This window comes from Harpia harpyja, chromosome 14 (assembly GCF_026419915.1).
Source record: "Harpia harpyja isolate bHarHar1 chromosome 14, bHarHar1 primary haplotype, whole genome shotgun sequence".
Taxonomy (NCBI): Eukaryota; Metazoa; Chordata; class Aves; order Accipitriformes; family Accipitridae; genus Harpia; species Harpia harpyja.
This window is the reverse complement of record NC_068953.1, coordinates 37,137,276-37,159,953: the sequence shown is the minus strand read 5'-3', so window position 1 is coordinate 37,159,953 and position 22,678 is coordinate 37,137,276. Positions and strand designations below refer to the sequence as shown.

Genomic DNA, 22,678 nt, shown 5'->3' with positions numbered 1-22,678 from the left:
CAGCAGTCTCGCTCTGGGTGGCTTTTCTTGCTTTAAAACTGCGGATAGAAGGCAGAGGAGGGACACGGGTGTGAGACACCCGGGGTGTGCCCAGCCTGGGGAAACACCAGCGGCTGTAGGTGCGGGAGGAGGTAGGGAAGTGCTGTGGGTGAGACCTGGCATCGGCTCCCTGGGAATAGGGCATGCAAGTTCATGGGCATGGCTGGCGCTTGTCAGCCAGCTGTGCACATCTGGCCCACCTTGTGGGGGAACAGTATAGCTGTCAGAGCACCTGTAAGCATCTTGCTCAAAGAGCTGCAGTCAACGGCTCGATGTCCGAGTGGAGACCAGCGATGAGTGGCATTCCTCAGGGGTCGGTATTGGGACCAGCGCTGTTTAATGGCTTTGTCGGGGATGCGGGCAGTGGGATTGAGCGCACCCTCAGCAAGTTTGCTGACGACACCAAGCTGAGTGGTGTGGTCTGTGCGCTGGAGGGAAGGGATGCCATCCAGAGGGACCTCAACAGGCTCGAGAGGTGGGCCCGTGTGAACCTCCTGAAGTTCAACAAGGCCAACTGCAAGGTCCTGCACATGGGTTGGGGCAACCCCAAGCACAAATACAGGCTGGGCGATGAGTGGATTGAGAGCAGCCCTGAGGAGAAGGGCTTGGGGGGGTGTTGGTTGATGAGAAGCTCAGCGTGACCCAGCAGTGTGAGCCTGCAGCCCAGAAAGCCAACCGTATCCTGGGCTGCATCAAGAGAAGTGTGACCGGCAGGTTGAGGGAGGTGATTCTCCCCCTCTGCTCTCATGAGACCCCACCTGCAGTACTGCGTTCAGCTCTGGGGCCCCCAACATAAGAAGGAGATGGACCTCTTGGAACAAGTCCGGAGGAGGGCCACGAAGATTATCTGAGGGCTGGAGCACCTCTCCTGTGAAGACAGGCTGAGAGAGTTGGGGTTGTTCAGCCTGGAGAAGAGAAGGCTCCGGGGAGACCTTACAGCAGCCTGCCAGTATGTAAAGGGGGCCTGCAGGAAAGCTGGAGAGGGACTTTTTACAAGGGCATGTAGTGATAGGACAAGGGATAATGGCTTTAAAGTGAAAGAGGGTAGATGTAGATTGGATGTAAGGAAGAAGTTCTTCACTGTGAGTGGTGAGGCGCTGGAACAGGTTGCCCAGAGAGGCTGTGGATGCCCCATCCCTGGCAGTGTTCAAGGCCAGGTTGGATGGGGCTTTGAGCAACCTGGTCTAGTGGAAGGTGTCCCTGCCCATGGCAGGGGGGTTGGAACTAGATGATCTTTAAGCTCCCTTCCAACCCAAACCATTCTATGATCTTCCCTAAACCTCTGCAAGCTTTATAACCAGCTCAGGAGGGAAGGGTGCAGCCCAGCTCCTGTCATCCCCAAAACCTCCTGGATCAGAGTGGTTCTGGCCCAAACTGGGGTGAGGAGGGGGGGCCGTGCCTCTCTGTGAGCAGGCAGCTTTGGTGCTGTGCCCTGGCCAGGTGCGGAGCCCATGGGGCTCTGGGGAAGGCAGAGATGCTGTGCTGGCTCCTGATGCAGGGAAGCCAAAGGGCCTGGCCAGGAAACTTCTGAGCTTGTTTGGGCTGTGGTTTGTCTGTTCTGCAGCCAGGCAGGAGCCCAGTCGGACCCTCAGCCCTTCCCTGGGTGGGTGGCAGTGGGCAGCACTGAGGCTGGGCCTGATCCTGCCCCAGCCATCCTGCTGCAAACCCCAAATAACCCATGCGGAGCCACCAGCTTTTTCGGGATTTAAACCTTGCCAGCAGAGCTTGGCCCTGGAGAGCCACGATCCGTACTGGTGTTTTCCAGGTTACTGACTGTCCTCCCGTGACCTCAGGAAGTGGAAGTTTCCCAGCAGCAGGAATACAACCGCAAGCTTTAAAAATAACCTGCTTTGCTTTCAATGCTCCTTACAAAATAGGCCATGTTCCTTCTATTTAATCCCTGGGCACAAGGCGAAAATCATTTGACAGGAAAACACGGCGGATGCTTCCAAGGGGGCCCTCGGTGGATGCCACCGGCTTCCCTGCAAACCTCCATCCCTTGCTGGGGGGGTACGTCCTTAGCGAAGATGATAAATGTGCTTGCTCGAATGTGATGGGGACGGCACGGAGCTGCCATCTGGAAGAGGGAGGGAGGGGATGGCACTCCCTCCGCTCTGCAGGGAGAGATTGTCCCAGCCTTTTGGGAGCAGCACTGCCCTGGCAAGCTCTGAGCTGTGGCATGGGCAGCCTGGTCACGGTCTCCCCGTTTTACAGAGGGGAGAGGACGCGATTTGTCTCTGAGCAGAAGGAAACATCACTTTTGCCCCTCTGGATGGGGCAGGAGGAGGGTTTTGGAGGTGGGGAGGCTGCCTCTGCCATGCCCCGTCTCACCTGCGCCATGGGGCAGGTCGGGGCTGGGGGACACGGGGCTGCCCGCCTGCACCTCGATGGCTGTGGATGCCCAGTGGGATGCGCTGGCACCCACCAGCTAGAGCGGGGTAGGTGTGATTTACTGCTCGGCAAGCATTTGGCACTGTAAAGGCAGCCAGGAAAACTGTTGGCACGGTCCAAGCAGAGAGCCCTGCTCTGCCGCAACCTTGGAGTGGGACCGTCCCGGGGTGCTGGCTTGGGGAGGGATCGTGGGATGGATTTTACCCTGGGTTAGGAGGATGCAAATGTGAAACATCCCCCGTAGTCCCTGCGGTCTTGCTTCAGCTTCCCATCGGTGGTGTGAGAGTGGGATGTGCCCTGTGATGAGCTTCCCAGCTGTAGCAATGCAGGGTATTATTGTTGGGTCCCATCCTGAGCTCAGCGCTCAGTTTTTCCTCTGCTCTTCCTCAGACAATTTCTATTTAAGTTTTTAGGACTCCAGGCTGGGGAAAATTTGAGCAAGAGCCCAGAATTTGGTCCATTACCTCCAAATGTCGCTCGGCAGCTTGCTGGGCTTAAAACAGGCCTGGCAAGGGAGACAGCTTGCAAAAACCGTGATGCACCTCGGAAAAGGCACTTTATTCTGTTTACTTCTGCCGTACTGGAGTATACAGTGGAAAACCGTGCTGGCTCCGGTTCCCCGCTCTCCTCTCCGGTTTCGCGCTGCCCAGGTGAGCGCCTGCCGTCCCTCCCCGCTGAGGGCATCCTACCTGTTGTGCAATCCCCCTGGGGCTCGGTGCAATCTGCTTTATGAAACATACAGCAAGCACGCAGAGAAAGAGTGAGGCGGGTTTTTTCCAAGTGGGTGGGGACTCCTTAAATTCCCCTGGCATTGGCCGCAGAATTTTTTCCGAGCCTCTGCTCCAGTGTCTCAGCCCGCCTAGCCCTGGGGGATTTGGGCAGCTTCATCCCCAGCCTGACTCAGCGCAAGCCGCTCCTCATCCTCCCTCTTGCGCCAAGAGCTGTGGCAAACACCCCCGTGGCGGTCGATGCTGCCCGTGGAGGAGCCACCACCGGACCTGACTGGGTGGCTCGGTGGGGACCGGTGCCATCAGGTCCTCTCCAGCACTGTGGCCACCATCGGGTGGCCCAAATGAGCACCCAAAGTCAGTGTTCCCCAGGGATGCTCAGGCATTTTGCCTGCCCCCACTTGCTTATGCAATGTCCCCCTCCCCTGCCCAAAGCCACCTGGAGATTTGGGGGTCCGGGGTGGGCCGGACCAGCAGCCCCCGTATCCCCAGGGCCCTCCTGCATCTGTGGGATGCCAGCTCCCAGGGAGGAGGAGGAGGAGGAGAGCAGGGAGGAGGTGGCCGGCGGTGCTCTGGGAGGGTCCGGACCCCCAGGCAGTCTCGTGCCCCCACACCTGAGCCCTTCACACCCAGTACTGGTTGTTTTTCAAGGGGGGGTTGGAAGTCCGGCAGTACTGGAGGAGCTCGGGGTCCGGCGGCGCCCCAGGACCGGTGCCATGGGGCGGGGGACCCGAGCCCTTGCCCTCCAGGGTGTTGACAGTCGTTAGGGGGATGCCTTGGTTGGGGTCCGTCCTCCGGAAGGTCTCCTGGTCCGGCACAGCCCCGTTCTTGGCCTTGGAGGAGGGGGTGCCCTGGACGTGGTGCTTCCCTGTCTTGTTGCGCTTGTGCAGGTAGAAGAGCAGGGGCAAGATGAGAGCCAGCAGGAGGAAGATGAGGCAGATGGGGATGATGATGCTGAACATGTTGGCCTCAACGAAGCTGAGGAAAGAGCCCCCTTCCACAGGGCTGGGGCTGGTGGTGGCACTGGGGCCTGGCCAGGTGGTGGGGGACATCCCCAGCTCGCTGGCATTGGGGCTGCTCCGTGCCGTGCCCTGGGAGCGGGGCACCAGGGGCGAGGGTCCCGGGGGAGCCGTGAGCAGGGTGACACCGTAGGCTTTCGAGGCGTTGTAGGGCTCAATGCTGTACCCCAGGGATGCCAGAGCTGGTGGCACGCCGGTGGCTGCCAGCTCAAAGACGAAGCTGTCACTCTGCAGGGGCTGCTCAGTCTCAGCAGCATCTGGCACCTCTAGCCCGACCAGCCCTTGCTCCAGCTCACTCTGGCTGAAGGTCTCGATCGGGGTGGTGGGTTGTGCCGGGTCCCCGGAGACCCTCACGAGACGGCTGCCACGGGGCGCCCTGCGGATCTTGAAGACTGGGATGCTCTTGGTGCGGTTGGCCAGCTCACTGGCATCAAGGACGCTGGTGTCCAGGAGGACCGTGGTGCCCCTGGGCCACACACTGCCCATCTGAGCCTTCACCAAGGCGCGGACGGTCACGTTCACCACCCCGGTCGTGTTGGCTGCCTGTGACATGGCAAGGAACTGGAAGTTGTCCTCAGGAGAGGTGAGGTCGGTGAAGGTGAACATCACCTCCCCGCGGTCCAGCTGCTTCTGCGAGAAGCCCTGTGCCGGCTTTTGGTTGACCTGCACTTGGCCAAACCGTGGGTCCCTGGTGATCCTGTACAGGGCATTGCCTGCCCCAAGCTGTGCAGCTCCCAGGAGGTGATGGTGGGACACAGAGGCCCTGTTCAGGTCTTGGGGCACCTCCAGCAGCACCGGGCTGGCAGCGGTACTTGTTGCGGGCAGCACCTCGACCTCCAGTGAAGTCGAAGTGGGTGGGTGGTGGCCATCGGAGAGGCTCAGGGCTAAGGACCCTGGAGCACGGCTCCCAGTGGCAACAAACACCACGTGGCCTGCGTTGACATCTGCTTGGGTGAAGTGGTTGATGGGCTCCCGTGGGTTGTGGGCTTTGGCCACGTGGCCGGCGAGGGGTCTCTGGAGGACGCTGTACACCATCTCCTCTGGGGAACCTGAGGGGTCTGCCACATCCAGGTATTCCTGGGACAAGGTCACCATGGAGCCTGGTGGGACCTGCAGCACTTTTTGCCGCCTCACCACCTGTGGTGGCTTTCTGCTGCTGCTGGTCACTGTTATATTGAAAGCTTCAGAGATGACCACCCCTTCCTGCGGAGGGTGGATGGACTGCTGCACCCGGGGCCGGAGCCAAGCCTTAAATCTGAAACGGTCTTCAGAGGTGCCGTCTCCACCATGGGCATACACCAGGTGTCCTGTGGCCAGGTCTGACTGCAGGAAGAATGGCTGTGACTGCTCCAGGGGCACACCAGCCAGCAAGAGCTGCCCATGAGCCGGCAGCCCCGTCACCAGGAAGACAACATCATGTGCAGCCCTCTCGGAGACCGGGATTTGGCTTAGGAGGTTGGAAGCATCCAGCACTGAGGTGCCGATCTCAGCCCGTTGAGCCCTTGCAAGCTGGAGGCCTGGGGGCGAAAAGGGAAAACCCAAAAGTCTGTCATCCCTGGGAATAGCCGGGATCTGCTGGAGAGGAGAGCAGACCCAAGCGAGAGCAAGATATAGCAGAAAAAGGAGGATTGCAAAGAAATGGAGAGGGATGAGAAGGCAACTGGGACGTATTAGTTTGGTAAGATGATGGAGGAAGGAATTGCACAGGGAGCCAGCAAAAGGATGGATGCAATTTTAGATGTTGCTTGACATGGTATCAAGGCTCGTGCTTGGGTGGCCATGGGAAATTGCACTGTGGTGTCATCTTTAGCCAAACAAGCCCTCCTGAAGTTCGCACAGTCCTCCCGAATGGGGGGGATTGTGCAAACTTCAGGAGGGCTTGTTTGTCCCTTACTTCTCCCTTCTTTCTTTACCTGCATTTCTCCATAGCTGAGTCGAGTGCTGGGGACACCTGGCCTCGAAGGAGATCAGCACGAGGAGGGTGAAGGAATCTGAGATGGTTGTGGGAGCGACCACACGGAAGCGGATGGCATCTTCGGCCAGCCAGAAGGGCTTCTCTGGCATCTTGTGCTGGTAGAAAACCAACCCGCTATCCACCTAAAAATAATAATAAACCCCTCCCTCAGTGAGCTCTGCTAAATGACAAAATAAATACCCAGAGTGGGTGATACCATGTGGGAAATGGGTGCATCTGTCTTATCTCTGGTGTGATGGGCACTGTAGCACCAGGGGTGATCCCTGGTGATGCTGTGCTAGAGCCAATATGTGCACCCTTGGCTCTTATCTTGGCTCCAGGAAGGAGCAGCCAAGCCCTATTTGGGTAAGAAATGGGGATCATCGCCAGCCATGGCATGGTAGCCACCATCGAGAGCTCACGCTGCCTCTCTGCCGGGATGTTTCTGCCTGGCACTTGGGGAAGTTGAAGCTCAGAAGAGGGGCTGAGCTTGCTCAGTATCCTCCAAGAGCTGGGCCAGGCTTCCTCCAAGGGTGAGCACAGCACGGGGGGGCTTGCAGGTTGGGCAAACCTGTGTGCTTCTGGGCGATGGCTAGAAATAAGCCCTTTGCTGTGCTCTGCAAAAGCCTGGCCCTGTGGGAGAAGGGTGGTAGCAAGGCTTTGCTCGCAGCAGGGGTGAAACTGTTGCGCTTGGCTCTTGCCTTAGGCAGCAGCCAGGATGGCTGGGTCCGCAGCAGGGAGGTAACCTAAGAAAAGGAGATTATAACTCCCCGAGCCTCCCCCAGCACTAAATCCAAGGCTGGTGGCCGTGGTAAAGCCGGCGCTGGGGTGGCAGCTCTTAATCCCTCTCAGCAGCCGATGGCAGAGCAGGGAAAGTCGCGGTGCGGCTGCAGCCTTGTTCTACCTCCCGCCAGGGATCGGGTGCCTCTGCCCGTGGTGGCGGCAGGGTCGGGCTGGGACCCCCAGCCTGCAGCGGAGGGTGATGGAGGGCTGTGCCTTGGGCTTCTGAGGGGCTGGAGGAGGTGAAAGCTCACCTGGGCTTGGGTGAAGTTCCTGATTTCCTCCCCCCGGGAGGTGCTCAGCCTGCCCAGGTGCGGGGCTTGCTCGATGCTGTAGTACAGAGTGGCGGAGCCGGCAGGGCTGTTGCTCACTGCCTGCAGGTTCTGGCTGGTGATGGGCTGCAGGGCACCTGGAAAACGCGTCCAGCACGTGTTTCAACCCGTTGCCTCGCCGGCTGCCTGCAGGCTCTGCCACGGGCGTCTCTTGGCAGCGCTCGGGGAGGGGGTGCTGGAAGGGTCCAAGGGCCCCGCTTGCCATTGAACTGGAAGGATGGGGAACATGCCCGTACCCACCTGGGCAGACGGTGAGGTTCTGCTTCTTGGCCAGGCTGATGAGGGGCTCTTTCTGAGCCCTGATGAGGAAGAAGTGCCCAGGAGACAGATTCTCGCCGTCCCACAGTTCGAAGGCGAAGCCCCCGTCCAGGGGCCCTGCAGAAAGCACAGAGCTGGGCATTTACGAGGGGCAGGGGAGAGGTGCAGCCCCCCATCAACCCGGCACGGTTTGGACCGGGGTGCTGTGTGATGGGGTTAGCATCCGCCTTGGTGGCACAGTGCTCCCCTCTGGCGGTGTCCCCCCCCTCAGGCGAGGGGTGACGCCGGGGGGGCCGGGGCACCTCAGCCCTGCCCTACCTTGGTGCACGAAGAGGACGAGGCCGTTGTTTATCTGGGCCTGGGTGAACCGGCGGACCTCAGCGCCAGGCGCCGACCTCAGCACAACCTTCCCGTTGGCCGGGGGCTGGATGGAGTAGGTCACCTCCTCCGCCGGGGAGTCCTCGTCCTCAGCGCTCAGGACGTGGGGGCCGATGGCAGCTGTGGCACCTTCCCGCAGCTGGGGGACAGGGAGAGGCTGTAATCCCCTTGGGATGTCCCCAGCACTTCTCCCCTCTTCCCCAGCCTGCTCTGGACCCCGTCCCTGCTCAGACTGCTTCGCTGGATGTCCGAGCGTGTTCCAGCCCAACAAGGGTGCCTTGTCCGCACACTGGGTGATGCCTCCGTCATCTGGCCTCTTCCCAGCCCTGCGTCACCCTGCACCATCGCTGTGTTTGCTGGCACGTGCCGTGCTGCCGGGTCAGTGCCTCTGCACGGTGTGTGCGGGACAGAGGCGAGGGCTCGCCCCTCTGTGCCTCAGTTTCCCCGAGTGGTGGAAGTGGAAGAAGGCACGGTGCTGGCGCAGCTCGTGGGGTTGGGGCAGAGGCCGTGCCTTTGATGCATCTCTCCCCGTTGCTCCACAGGGGAAGGGCTTTTTGTGGGGTCCCTGAGCCCTGAACTCAGGGTCTGTTGCGATAGGACAAGGGGTAATCATTTTAAACTAAAAGAGGGTAGATTCAGACTAGATACAAGAAAGAAATTTTTTACGATGAGCGTGGTGAAACATTGGCCCAGGTTGCCCAGAGAGGTGGTAGATGCCCCGTCCCTGGAAACATTCAAGGTCAGGCTGGACGGGACTCTGAGCATCCTGATCTAGTTGAAGATGTCCCTGCTTACTGCAGGGGGGTTGACCTTTAAACGTCCCTTCCAACACAAACTATTCTATGATTCTACGAACTCGCTCTCTGAGCTGCTGCTGTGTACGTGATGACCGCAGCCCCGTCTCTTCCTGGCTGGGTGTTTCTCTTAGCTCATGCTCCCGGCAAAGCACCCGTCCCACCGCCCTCTCGCAAGGCTGCAGCGAGGCCACGAGCTGCCCCAGCAAACCCTCCAGGAATGACAAGTATGTGGCCGAGCTCAGGGCCACTGTGAAGCTTCTCAGGGCTGCTTCCCCCCCTGGCCAGCAGTGCCCACCCACCCCCAGGGATGCTGCCTCCCCAAAACCCTGGCATCACCCCTCTCCACCTGGAGGCAACAATTTTCCCTGCTCCTAATCCTGTGCCATATCTCAGTCTTGGCAGACCACGGGGATGAATCCTGCGCTGCCAGACAGGTTCTGCCCACGCACCCCAGAGCTGTCTTTCGCCCTCAGGATGCCTCCAAATTGTGGGGCGCGGGGACCAAGCCTTCCCGCAGCTCGTGCAGGGCAGAATGCGCTGCATCCCACGGCATCGCAAGCCTGGCCTGCATCCTGCAAATGCACAAGACAACACCCAGGCACTGGAGGAGCTGCTCAGCTGGCCGTGCTGGGTTAGATGAGCTCTTTTCTGCCGTTTTCAGCTGGCCTAACCCAAAACATTTCTTGAGTGGGTGTGGGTGCCGACACTGAAATTAAATCCCTCAGCAGTCCCCACGGGATGGCGGGAGGCAGGCTCGAAAACACAGCTTTGGAGAGACGGGATGGGGGAAGCGCTGTCGGACACACGGCCGGTGTGGGAGCCGAAGCCCTCGCAGCCAGAGCCGCTTGCTCCCCTCTACGTGCGCCGAGGCTGTCGGGCTGCTCCCTCTCCCCAACACCCACAACCAGGTCACTTCAGCACTTGTTGGAATTGCAATCACACCCAGGGCTTGGTGCCAAAGAAAACTCCCTGCGGTCAAAGCCCGGAGTGTTTTTTTCAGGCAGGGGGGACCGGCAGCCCCCGAACATCGCTGCCCACCGGGGACGGGCACATGCGGCGGCTGCAGCGGCTTTGCTCGCCGCCAAGGGCCCGCGCCGCCGCAGCTGACCTGCTTCACCGGGCTCCCCGTCCTCTCTGAATTATTAAAGACTTCTGCCTGGTTCCTGCTCTCGCTTACTCGGCTTATTATGTTTGCTCAGCCGCCGTGTCGCCTCTGCTCTCCAGGAGAGCGTGCGGGGAGGCAGCGAAATAGCGCCGGGAGCGTGTCCGTGTGTTTTGGTGCAGCAGTGGAAGCCTCTCTGTTGGTGGCACGCAGCCATCCTTTCTCCTGATGCAACCCAAAAAGCCATTTGAGGCAAATCTGCCTGCTCCTTTCAGGGGGGCTCCGCTTCGGGGTCTGAACCCTGCCCGTCGTCTCTCCAGCCCTGCGTGGACTCTGCACCCCTGGAGCTGGCAGGCGCAGGCAGCAGAGGAAGGCTTTGTGCAATCTCTCTCCCGGACCCGGCCTGACCTTTAAACGCTGAAGTCATCTCTCGCCAGAGCACAAACACAGCAGGGCCGGGCCCCTCCTGAGCCCTGGGTTGCTTTAGCATTGCTCCTGCTGGGAGCAGGGAGCTTTTCCCAGCTCCGGAATCCCTCCTGCGGGCAGCCGGGCAGCTGCCATTGCCCCTCCCAGGGCCAAGGGGGGATCCCAAAGGAAAGGCGGACGGACCGCTGCCTCGGAATTTATTTTGGGAGCTTTTTCTGTCTTTTCACCCTTTTTTTAGCATGGTGGCTGGGAGGGAAGGACATGCCTCCCCAAGTGCCTCGCAATCACTGGGCTAATGGGCTGGCTAAAAATAAGGCAGGGAGGGAGCCTCCTCCTCCTCCCCTCGCACAGGGCCAGCTCTGTGCGTCTGCCTGCGCCCCAGGCAGGAGCGTGTGGCACTGGGGACAGAGCTGCCTGCTCTGCCTGCTTCCCCCGCCTCGGGCCCACCCTGCCAGAGCCGGCACGGAGCGGCCCTTTCGGGATGCGCAGGTCCTCAGTGAGCAGAGAGGGGCTTTTGTGCCTCTGGAGTGGGAACAAGGGGCTGCCATGGGCCCAGCAGCCGAGGGGTTAACCTTTCCCTGTTGGGAGTGCAGGATTTTGGCCCAGCTGGGGCAGATCGTGGAGGCACCACTTAATAGGGATTTGCTGGAAGGGGGGCTGAACTTCACAGGCTGGGGTTGTAGCTGAGGTGGGTGCAGAGCTGGGGCTGGCTGTGGATGGGGGGGCGGGCCCAAACTTTGCTGGCAGCCCTGGCCCCTCGCCCTGCCTGTGGGGCTGCCTGGGTAGTGCCTGGCCCTGGGCAGGGCAGCCCGTACCCTTCCTTTGGGCATCTCCTCCAGATTCCAGGCTCCCAGACACCTTCCCAAAGCCACTGCGATGATCCTGGCACGATGATCCTGATGGAAGGAGCTACTTACCCTGCTGCCAGTCTGGGAAATCCTGGGATGGGTGAGGATTGGGGGGGGGGGGCGGGGAATGATCCTGCTGGGCTGGCACTCCTGCATGTTTTCTAATAATTTCTTTCCTGCAGTTTTGTATTAGTGATCCTGAACGGGGCAGGGAAGAGTCTGAAACAGAGGTGGGACTTCAGCAGCAGGTGAGACCTATTTGCTTCTGACTTTAGAGAGATGGGCATAAGGAGAGGTGTGACAGCTGCCTAAATAATTATTTCCAATCTGTACTGATGAAACGTGGGCAAGCAGCTCTTCGTGCTCTCAGGGATTATTCCGGGACCTGGGGAAGGGCTGCCCTCCCTCCTTCAGAAAAGGGGAGGTGAGCAGCCCCTGCCTGCCTGCCGCCGTGGCAGCGCGGCTCCGCCGGGCGCATCGTTGTGCGAGGGACCGAGGGCTGCCGCGGGGCGATGCTCCCATCTTGCGGACGGTTTCAGCATCGGCGGCGGGGAGGGATGGGGTGGAACCGGGGGGGGTGGTGGTGGGGGCATAGCCCGGTCTCCGCCTTCCTCAAAGCCTCGCCCCCGCCGGGAAAGCGGCTCCCTTCTCCTGGAGCCCATCGCCCGCCTCTGGTCTGCAGCCCGGCTCTGCTTGTGCCTCAGTTCCCGGAGGTGCGTGAGCAGGCTCGGAGTGGGTCCCGTGGGGTCCCCACGTTGAGCTGGCCGACCCCCGGGGTGTCCTAACGCTGAGCGCCCAGGGCCCGCTGGGGTGGCTGCCCATCCCCGTGGCATCTTACCTGCAGCCCGGCGTTGACCCTCAGCCGGGGCCCCTTGGAGCTGCGGGGCAGGATGGTGATGAAGAGGGTCCTGGGCTGGCTCTGCCGGTCCATTTCGGAGGTGTTGGCCAGGAGGGTGAAGCTGTCAGCCTGGGCCCGGGGGCCGTCCTGCCTGTAGTGGATCTGCTGCTTCTCCACCTGCGGGGCAGGGGCTGGGTGACCCTCCTGGGAGGACACGGGCCACCAGCCCCGCTGGGGAGGGGACCTGTGCACCAGCCTGGGAGAAGGGAGGGAGCCGGCTGCCTGCCGCTTGCTCTGGGTTAGCCCTGCGGGATGGATCCAGCACAAAGACAGGGAGACGCGTCCCCATGGGAAGCAGATGTGGAGCCCAGTGTGGGTGCTCTGCCTGCATCCCCACCCCGTATCCCCAAGGCCATCTAAGCACACTTTGGGGGTTGATGCATGCCTTGTCCGCAGGGCAAGCCCGCCATCCCGAGCCCCTCCATCCCAAGGGCAGAGATGTCTGATGGGCAGAGGAGCCCCGCAGCCCTCCCCAGCCTCTCAGTGCCACTGGGGGCTGGAGCCCACCCCTGGGCTCTTCCCAAACACCCTGGGCAAGCAGTGTGGCGGGCAAGCAGCACGGTGAGCAAGCAGGCACCCTTGGCTGCTCTACCTCGCTCCAGGTGAAGCTGTGCAGCCCACCATCCTCAGGCCGCTCGCTGTTCAGGAGGGTGCCGAACTGGGGGGGCTTGAGCACCCTGAACTCCACGCCGAGAGCAGTGTAGTAGGCATTGGGGATGTTGAGGATGCCTGTGGAGAGGGTAGCAGAGCTACCTCCCGGTACCGTGATGTTGCGGACGTCCAGGGGGATGGTGATGGGGAGCACAGCCAGGCTCACCACCACTCCCTCCAGTGGGTCCGCACCACTGGCTGTGATGTCCACGACAAACCGGTCATGCTCCTCCTCCAGCTTGGAGTGGAGGTAGAGGACTCTGCCATTGTTGATGTCCTCCTGGGTGAAGGACTGGATGGGGTCCAGGCTGGGCTGCTCGTTCGAGTCTCGGCCGTGCTGAAGCATCGCCAGGAAGCCAGAGGCTGGGGGGCTGCTCACCAGGTAGACTATGTCCTGGGGGGGGATCTCTTCATGGGCCACCTGGGAGTGTGGGGGAGACAAGGCATGAGTGGGGGGCTGGTGCCTGCGAGGCTGGGCTGCCCCACAGCCCGCCGCGGTGCAGTCTCCCAAGGCTTTGCCGTGGGATGAGCAGCAATAGTCACCTTCTTGCCGCGGCCATGCCAGACCCCCCCGCCCCGCCTCTGGCCCTGGGCAAAGCCTGACATGGGCATGAGTCCTTTGCTCTGGCCAGGTGGGAGTAAAATGGAGTCCTGCCAGCAGCTGTCCTGGTTTGGTGGCCAGGGAAGTGATACAGGCTTAGAGAATGACTAGAGGAGGAGATACTCACCAGTAAGTATTCCTCCTTGATCCCAGCCGCTTCCCCCTGGAAGACGTGGATCTCCTTGTGGTTGACTATGCGCAGGGGGCTGGGATGGGTGTCCAAGAACACGCTGATGGCCAGCGTGTCCTCCACCACCACCTCGTTTGCTTCTACAGTGAACTGGAGCTCATCCCGGGTGTTCCTGCTCCCATTGTGGTGGTAGGAGATCTCTCCTGCCAGCAGGTCCCTCTGGGAGAAGGCCATGACCGGCTGCTCCCCTCTCAGCACGGTCCCCCCACCTTGGGGGAGTTGTTATCAGGAACCGTATCTCTTCATCTGACCTGATGTCCATGTTGGTCTCCAGGCTGAGGACAGAAGAGTCAATGCTCCCTCGGCTCCCTTGGTGGATGACTAGACCGGTGTTGTTGACTATTTTGATGTAGGGGTCCGACGCCTGTACTTCCAGGAGGGCCGTGGTTTGGTGGAGGCCATCTGAGATCTGTAGCTGGATCCAACCCCGGTCAGCCCCTGAATGGACAAAGAGGATCTTCTTCTTCCTCAAGTCATCCTGTGTGAACCGATAGACCTGGTGGCTCCTGTCATCGACAGACACGATGCTGCCAAACAAAATGTCCTTCCTTGCCAGCACCAGCTGAGTGTCAGAGAAGCCAGAGTCCTTGTCGGTGAAGGCGATGTCATCTGTCGTCAGCAGGTGCTGCCCATTGCGCACCACGTTGAAGACCTTGTTCACTACCTGGACCGGGGTGTGGTCATTGACGGGTTGGATGGAGACCCTGAAAACACCTCTCACCTCCTCCGCTTCGGGCTCAGCGCTGCCCTCACCCTGCCTGATCGCTACGAAGGGGATGTCGTCCTCCAGCGTCTCGGAGTCATCGTGCTGGTACAGCAGCCGTTGGTGGAGGATGTCATCATTGGTGAACTCCGTGATCTCCTCTCTGGAGGCCCAGCCGTGGGATGCAGCCCAGGCCAGCCTCCCGTGTGCTGGCCCCTCAATCACTTCATAGAGGTAGTCCATGCTGTTCATGCTCTGTACAAACAAGTGGTCCTTGGAGATGACTGCTTGCCCCCCTTCCGGCACAGTCAGGAGGATGTTGGTCAGGGCTGGCGCGTCAGGGTCCCCGCCAATGCTGATTGTGTAGGTATAGATGGGAGAGTGCTGTTCACCAGCATGGACGCGAAACTGGAAGGTGTCCTCAGCTTGCTGAGAGTTCCTAATGGTTGCGCTGTAGCTCACGTGGTTTCTTTGCAGGTCATCTTGGGTAAATCCAAAGCCTTCGGTCAGCCTGTTGCCGAGCAGCTCCAGGTTTCCCTTTTTGGGAGCCTGGATTATCGTGTAGTGGAAGGGGACTGGGGCAGAGTTTGGATCTTCCAACATTGCCTCCAGCTCCTTACTGGTGATATTTCTGTGCCGCTTGTTCTTCATCTGGAGGGGGACCATGGTCCTCATCTTAACGGTGGCTCTTTTAATCCTTATGAGAAAGGTGTTGTTTTGCAAGATCTTCTGCCCCACCTGGACTTCGAATCGCAGCTTCTCCACAACATCTCCCAGCCGGTGCTCTGGGTCTGTGCTAAAATACTGGATGCGCCCTTGCTCCAGGTCTTGCTGGTGGAAGGACTCGACTTTTTTCCATTCCCCTCCCATGCTCCCTTGCTTCTGGACTTCACCATACCTCAGGGGCTCTGTGAGGACATACAGGATGGCAACCCGTTGTTTCTCTGCATTTGTTGTCACTGACAGGTTGGCTGTGGTAATGCGTGCAGCCCCACCTTGGGAGATGGAGAGGCCGGTGTTGTTGTGCAGGTGGATGTCGGGGTCAATGGCGAGGATTCTCAGGATGGCAACGGGGCTTGGGACTGTGCCGTCGCTCACCTGCAAGGTGAGCTGTAAGTTTGTCCCACTCTGGTGCACGTAGGCTACGTTGCCTGCTTCCAGGTCCCTGCAGGAGAACTCTTCGATAGGCACTCCGGGGTGAAAGTCATACTCCACATAACCCTCCTCCATCTGCTGGCCACCATGCAGCTGGAATTCGAGGTCATCGCAGGACGTGTCATCATCTAGGACCTGCAGGATGTCTGTGGTCAGGTGTTTCCGTGTGTGCTTCAGGATTGTCATGTGGTTCCCCTGGGGAAAGATCACCTGCGGGGCATCATTGATGGGGTTGATCATGATGGGCAGCAGGTACATCTGCCCCTGCCGCAAGCACTCTGGGACTCCTTGCTGGGCCGTCACTGTCACCTCCAGCATCAGCTGGTCCATGGGCCCCTCGGAGCCATCGTGGACGTATCTGACTTTCCGGTTCACAATGTCCAACAAGGTGAACTTCCTTCTGCTCCTGGACCCAGGAATGTCAAGCTCCAGCTGACCGTGCCTAGGGTCGTTGGTGATGCTAAAGAGGACTTGGGACTGCCGGATGTTTGCAAGGCTCAAGTCTACTGTTGGCTGGGCGTGTTTCCACTCCAGATAGGCTGTGGCCCCTTCAGAGACTATGAGGGGGCTGACGTGCAGCAACCTGCTGACGTTGGCGAAGGCGGGTGGGAAGCTGCTGTCTGGCCGACATGGTTCCACCACCAGGCCCGGTGCTCCCAACCAGACATCCGGAGGTGGGGAGGTGGGTGCCTCATCCTGCTCATATACCTCGTCATAGTCCCAGTAGTGCTCCTGCTTTCCACAGCCTGATGTGATGTCCTTTGTGATCACGGTGTCTTGCAGACTCCTCCTCTGCAGGTTTATCCGCAGGTCCTCCAAGCAGCCAACAAACGAGTTGTTGGTCATGGTCCACACTGAGATGAAAGCAAGATGATGCTCCCTCAGCCTTTGCAAAGCTTTTTCGTTCATACCACCGATGAAGAGGTTTCCCTGAAGGTCCAGGTAGTTGTTGATGCCCCGGTTGGACGTGGATGAGGCGTAGTAATCTATCAGTATCTCAAACTTGTGGATGTCTGTGTAGACTTTGACATAGTGCTGCTGCTCATCACTGATGAAGACATTGTTGTGCAGGACGATGATGCCGTTCCCCTTCTCGACAAACCCCCTCAGGCGCCCATTGGAGATCTCTAGGTAGAAGAAGTCATTCTCCAGCCCCGCGTGGTAGATGAGGGGTGCCTGGGTGATGCTCGTCGTTATCACAAACTCAATGGTCGCTTCCTCCCTCGCATCCCACGTGGGAAAAGCGATGTAGGAGTGTGGCCCCAGGAACCCGAAGGGGTCCTCGGGCTCTGCAGAGAACTGTGTGCTGCACCCTTCCTGGACCCGGTGGAAGATCTTGGAGCTGCCCTCAGAGGACAGAGGGGAGAGGACATCCAGGCCATTGAATGTCACTAAGTGGAGGCAACCTCTGAAGGGTGAGCTGGCCTCGGCGAGGTACGGCAGGTCAAGACTGCCTGTCCCACCAGCATAGAGGCCGTACTGGATGTCCAGCTCACGTACGGGCCCCACGATGTCCACGGAGCTGTTGAAGAGGCCGTCAATGGTCAGCGTCATCCTGCCATCTTCCACCAGCAGCTCCACATCGTGCACCGCCAGGTTATTGAGCTGCAGCTCTGCTGGGGACTGCAGGGTCACCTCCTCCGAGCCCAGCCGCAGCCTGGCCTGCAAGGAAGGATGCAAAGTGCTCGGTTCAAGCAAGGTGGTATCTGCAGCACAGAGGACATCTCTCCACCTACCAGAAATACCAGCTGAAGTGTGGACCTGTAGCTGGGGGCTCACAAGTCCTTCTGTTCACCGCTGCGTGCCCTGCCCTCCTTCACCTCTGGGCGCATTCCTCCCTCATCCCCCCGTGGGCAGGCTCTCTCTGTCCCGCTCTCTGAATTTCTCTCCGTTTTCACTCATTCTCAGCAAACCCTGGTCTCGGGGCTATTTCCCTGGGGTCCTCCATCTCCTGGTCCCACAGATGGGCTTTTCCTCCCCCCCCACCAGAGGAGCCCTGCCAGATGCTGGCTTCTCTTCCCCTACTGCATCCTGCCTGCTGCCCTCCATCCCTGCCACCTGGGCTGCTTCCAGTCCTTGCCCTGGGAGCTGGCAGGGGAAATAGCAGGCTTTGCTCCCCGCAGGCAGCAGCCCGGAGCCTGCCTACGTAGAGGGCTAGTTGCCGGGCCCTGAGACAGACACATGGTCTGCATTAGGGAGACCTCCGGCCAGCTGCTTGCTTGTTGTCCTGCTTTGGTTTAGATGTGGTTGGTGGCCCAGCCCAGGCTGCAGGAGAGGCAGGATGTGTGCCTCGGATGCTCCCTGCTCTTTTCCTTTATGGTGGATGCCAACACCATAATCACACGAGGGAATTGTATTCTTTTGTCCTGATCCCTTCCCATGCCCTAGCTGGGCTTGGCCTGTGGGTGGGACAGGGGAGACCTCTTCTTTCTCTGGATCCTCTTGTCTCACCCCTTCTCTTCACTAACCCCTTGCACCCCGAGGGTGCTGTGCACCATGTCTGACCATGCAATGTACGTGGGGTGCTGGTGTCTGGGTGTCTCTGTGATGCTCCCCAGCGTTACCCCAGGCAGTGGGTGAGGAGCTTCCCCAGCTGGAGCCTGGTTCTCCGTATTTAACCGATTCTCCCAAGACTCTGTCCACTCTCCTCTTGAACTTGATCTTAGAGGTCTTTTCCAAACTTAATGATTCTGTTTCTATGTCTAAAATCCAGGTAATCTTGCTCTTCTTGGAGGCTGGACTAGGTGATCTTTAAAGGTCCCTTCCACCCCAAACCGTTCTATGACTCTATGAACTCTTAACATCCCCTGGCAGGGGTCTTGGCAGCTTGGCTCTCCGTGCTTGTATCTGGCCCCGTGGGCTGCTGCTTCTTTCAGGTGCCGCCCCTTCATCCTTGCACAGGACGAAGCCCTGACCCATAGACCCCAGCTGGCGTGGGGGAGCGGGGTGCCGGGGTGCTGACCTGCAGGCTGCCGGCTCGTAGCTGGAGCAGGAGGTGGTCGGGCTGGCCGGCGGCCAGGAAGAGCAGCCCGCTCCCCTGGCTGGTGTACAGCTGCAGGCGGAGACGCACCGTGCGCGACGCGTCCGCCAGCGGCATCTCCACGTAGCCGTCCCCGAAGAAAGAGGCTGGGGAGAAAAGGGAGAGGGTCAGGCAGAGGAGGACACCTCCCGCAAGCCCTGTCTGTGTGGGGGCTGTGAATCTGGAGCCTCCCAAGCCCATCCATCAGTCCTTCCCCGTTTGCCCTGTGACAGGGGGCTGGAGCCCAGCAGCCTGGAAAGACCCTCAGGGAGTCTGTTTTCTGATTTTCCTAGGGGAAGGGGTTTCTAGGGGCCGGGTGGTGAAGCAGAGGTGGTGTTTCTCCTTGCCCATGCAGCGTTTAGCGGAACCTTCCCCCTTGTTACTTGGCCAGGGCAGATGCAGTATTGCCTGTCATCGGGCCGAGTTCCCGAGCGTTAGGAGGCGAACTGTTACCCTAATGAGTCTTTCCCACTTCTGCCACAGCCATCTCCCTTTGGAGGAATATGCACCCTTCCAGCGGTGGCTGTGTCGTGCCTTGCCGGATTCCCCGGCCGGTGCCAATCCCTGCCAAACAGAGAGACGCTGCGTGGGAGCCCTGGGGATGCCGCCGGGTCAGCCAACGCTGCGCTCTGCTCCTCTCCCTATTTATACACCACTTTCTAACAGCTCTCCGTATCATGCTAACACTGCTGACGTTCACCCTGAAGGTGGCTGCTCTGTCGGTGCCGGAGGAATAAACGCCTGTGCCTGCAATCCATATGTGGATGCGAGACCATATGGAAACCTTGGCTCAAACAGGGCGTCTGAAGCTGCAGCTGGAACGCGTTCAACGCCCAGTATACATCAGCCTTGGAGGGACTCAGCGCAATGGCATGTGGTCATGAAATGAAAGACTGTGTCACAGGGCATATGCGGGAGACGGTAGAATTAAAAGCATAGGGAGCGGCAAGGCTTAATTTTAGAGTGCTTATACTTTTTGCTTACTCAATGCATGCGTGTGCATTGCATTCACGTTAAGTGCACGCGTCTGCAATGCATTGCCACCCATCTCGGTTAGCTCCAGAGCAGCCCACGGCAAAGTTAACTCTGCACTTGCAGGGCAAAGCATAAACACTCAGAAGACCCGTAAGTTGTGAATGCTTGGCGACGATGTGTTGGAGGGGGGAACGTGCACGTTGTCAGTCCATATGCAGTTACAGGCTGTAAAGGCTGCTGTGCTTGAGTTTATACGTGTGAAGCTTTCCTGCTATACTTCACTATTGCACTTGTCGTCATCAAATCCACCCAGCTGCAGGCCCACACTTGGGTTTGGGGGCCCACGTGCGGTTTGCTGAGGTGCCATGGGGCAACGAGGACGAGGCTTTGGCTTCTCCGAGGGTCCCAGCCCAGCCTCTGCTCTCTTTTGGAGGAGGCGAGGATGAAGGTTGGGTGCTGGAGCGAAACCAGTCTCCTGCGTGGTGAGGTCTGGGTGTAAACACCCACGTGTGCTCTTACAGCTGCTTCCCCGGTGGCATTTTCCTATCGCCCAAATTTCTGTGGGGCTGACTGGGGTGGGAATGGGCAGGAAATTGGGCAGGCCCACCCTGCTCCGGCAGGCAGGCTTTGCTCATGGGGTGGTGCAGCAAGTGAAAACCCAACCCAACAAGAAGCAGCCACAGTCATGGAGGGTTTGAAACGAGCCCGTCGTCAGAGGTGATGGTGAGGGTTTGCCTGGCAGGGGTAGAGTTGGAGCACTCTGCTTTGGCTTACTGCGTTTTCTGTTGAGCTGAGCTCTGCGGTGCCCTGTGTAGGGCGATGTTCTTCTGAGCCCTTCGGGGACGGGGACACATCCTTGCTCAGACCCCACGAAAAATCATTTCCTGCTGCTGGCAGCAGAGAAAGTGCCTCGGCTTTCTCCTGGGGTCTGGGAAAACAACATGGGTGTTGCAAGGACCGTCACCCCACCCGCTCTGGGCAGGCAAGAAATGGCAGCATGGAAATATCTAGCATTTGCTTTAATACCAAGCCCTTCGCCCAGCCCAGGGCAGGGCTGCCAGGGTGCCTTACTCAAGCCTACTTGTATCCTGGCCCTCGTGCCTCCCGTTAGCATGGGGCACTTTGGCTTCCTTGTCTTCTTGGGCCCAGCCGGTGACTCAGAGGAGCTTTGCTATTCTTTGCAGGAGCTCTGTCCTCTCCTGACCCACTCCCTCCTTCCAGTGGTCCTTGCAAAACCAGCCAGCCCTGGCATGCCTTGCTCAGTGGCCAAGGGTGGTGGGTGCTGCGCTGGGCGCTGCCCGGGGCTCTCGGCACCACCTCGTCCCGGCGTTTGGTGAGCAGGAGCGACGCGGCACATCGCAAAAGGGAATTTTCCTTTCCCTCCCTGCACAGACGCAGGCGGCTGTGCTCGGGCCCCAGCAAGGCGTGCACACATGCATGCAATATATTGTGGACCCCAGGGACGTCGCATGTACGTTATGTGCTGGCTCCCATCAAGGTTCCCCCGTGCGTGCGTGCGTGGTCTGTGCTCCAGCTCCCACCAGGATTCTGCTACGTTTCGGGTTTGTGGCTTCGTCTAATCCAAAAAACGTGCTCTTCAGATGGGCGCTGAGCGGCTGCTCTCACGGGGAGGGAAGGCTTTGCTGAGGTCGGACCCACCAGCAGCTCCTCTGCCAGCCCAGGGGCTGGGCAGCATCTCACCACGGGTGCTGGGGATCATGTTTTGAGGCTGGAGGAGCTGGTCCAGCACAGCCAGGCTGTTTTCCAGTGTGACAAGGGGCAGCAGCTCCTGCAGCCAGCACATTTTGTCCTGCCTCCGTTCTCCCGAAGCTGCCAGAGATGCTTTTCTTCTCTTTCTCTCGTAAAATACTAGTAATAAAAAGTTACTGCCAGCGCGGATGCCCAGGGGAGTGGTGCTGTTTGCTGGGAGAGGGAGGAGGGACCCTTGCCCGGCTCCAGGAGGTGCTGGGATTTTTCTCCGGCAGCAGAGCCGTGTGAGTTACTGCTGTTTGTTTCCCAAATTCCTGCTTTATTTCAGGGCCGCCCTCCTCCTCTGCTCAGCAGCCTGGCCAGGATGTGAATGCCGCTCGACCTGTGGCATTTCTCTTTCACAAGGGACTCGCAGCTTTTCACCTCCTTCTCCCCTCTTCCTTGCCCTCCACATTGCAAAAGACCCAGAAAATATGGCTTGCTGGATTTGGTTTTTTTTTTTTCAAATGCATTTCGCCCTGGAGGAGCCTCTGTGGCACAGGGTGCACCATCCTGATCGATCGCTTAGTCAGCGGCTCTGATTTGGGCACGGATGGAGAGAGCAGGGACCCCCTCGGGCACCCAGCCCCATCCGTGGGCTGGCTGCAGCTGAGCATCCCAGGATCACCCCATGCGGATGCATTCCCATGACACAAAAGCACCTTTCCCAGGTGATCCAAGGGTGCCATGATCACGCCGTGGGCTTGTTGTGCCCCGAGCCCAGCCTCATCCCTGGATGGGGACGTCTGAGCTGTCGTGGGGAGCAGGAGGTCTCCACATCCTGGCCGTGGGTCGGGGTGGGCACACTAGCCATCCCGCTTGCCCCGGCTAAAAATAACATTCCCAGCTCGCCGTGTCCCACAGGAAATCACTGCCCCTGCCTTGCCAGGCCGATAGAAAGGCGTTGACGAGGAGAGAGGGGCCTCCGTCACAGTTTCCGAGCAGCCGGCCAGCAGCCAGCAGATTATAGCCTGCAGTGTCATTTAGTTGGGGTTTTTTTTTGGGTTTTTTTTTTTTGCATTGAAAAAAACAAGGAGATGAGCCAAAAGCACTGAGCAAGGGGCTGGGAGCGAGGCCCCGGACGTGCTCGGCTCCTCTTGGGGCTGGTGAACAAGCAAGGGCTCTGTGCGAGCCGGCGCTGCCCCCGGCGGCCGCCCCAGCCGCCGGCCACGTGCCGGGTCTGGGACGCCTTGGCCCTCTCCCCCTGCTCCTCCAGTTGAAAACACGGCGGGTTTGGCCTCTCCAGTTGCTGGTTTTTGGTGTTCGGGGGGGGGTTGGCATCCCAGCCCCTGAGCGAGCCACATCCAGCGGAGCGTGGTGCTGGGCAGCACCGCGGAGGGGAAGGGATCCCCCTCCGCCTGGGGGGCTCCGGGGCTGCGCTGGGACTCGTCGGGGCCACTTTGGGCCCTCCTCCATGTTTTAACATCTCTGCACACAAACTTCTCCCACGTCCTCCCTGGCACGTAGGAGGGTGGAGGAGCTAACTCCCGGTCCAGGCGAGGGAAAGCACTTGCAAAACCCAGCAACAAGGGTTTGCAGAACGAACCGGCACGGGATGCCAGGGTTTTTCGGAGCAGGGTGGTGTCTCCTGGGTGTGCAGGGGGAAATGTGGGCTGGTGGATGGATGCCTTCGCCACCGGCAGGCTCCCACCCCGGCTTGGGGCATCCCCAGCCCTGCCAGCGGG

General features: G+C 59.6%; 1 protein-coding gene and 1 long non-coding RNA gene across 2 annotated transcripts; one reads left to right on the top strand and one right to left on the bottom strand.

The window, feature by feature from the left end:
• The first annotated feature begins 1,157 nt into the window (after nt 1-1,157).
• LOC128150703 (uncharacterized) lies at nt 1,158-6,290 on the top strand. The gene is made up of 3 exons (XR_008238139.1): nt 1,158-2,049; nt 2,837-5,855; nt 6,107-6,290. It is a non-coding gene; the product is annotated as an uncharacterized LOC128150703 (long non-coding RNA).
• Nucleotides 2,970-18,757, bottom strand: CSPG4 (chondroitin sulfate proteoglycan 4). The gene is given in 10 exon segments (XM_052807100.1): nt 2,970-5,694; nt 6,091-6,274; nt 7,166-7,320; nt 7,484-7,618; nt 7,820-8,018; nt 11,891-12,067; nt 12,543-13,022; nt 13,330-13,590; nt 13,592-16,912; nt 18,213-18,757. Coding segments are annotated over 10 exon segments (7,083 nt in total). The 5' UTR covers nt 18,471-18,757; the 3' UTR covers nt 2,970-3,781.
• Between the last annotated feature and the right edge of the window lie 3,921 nt (nt 18,758-22,678).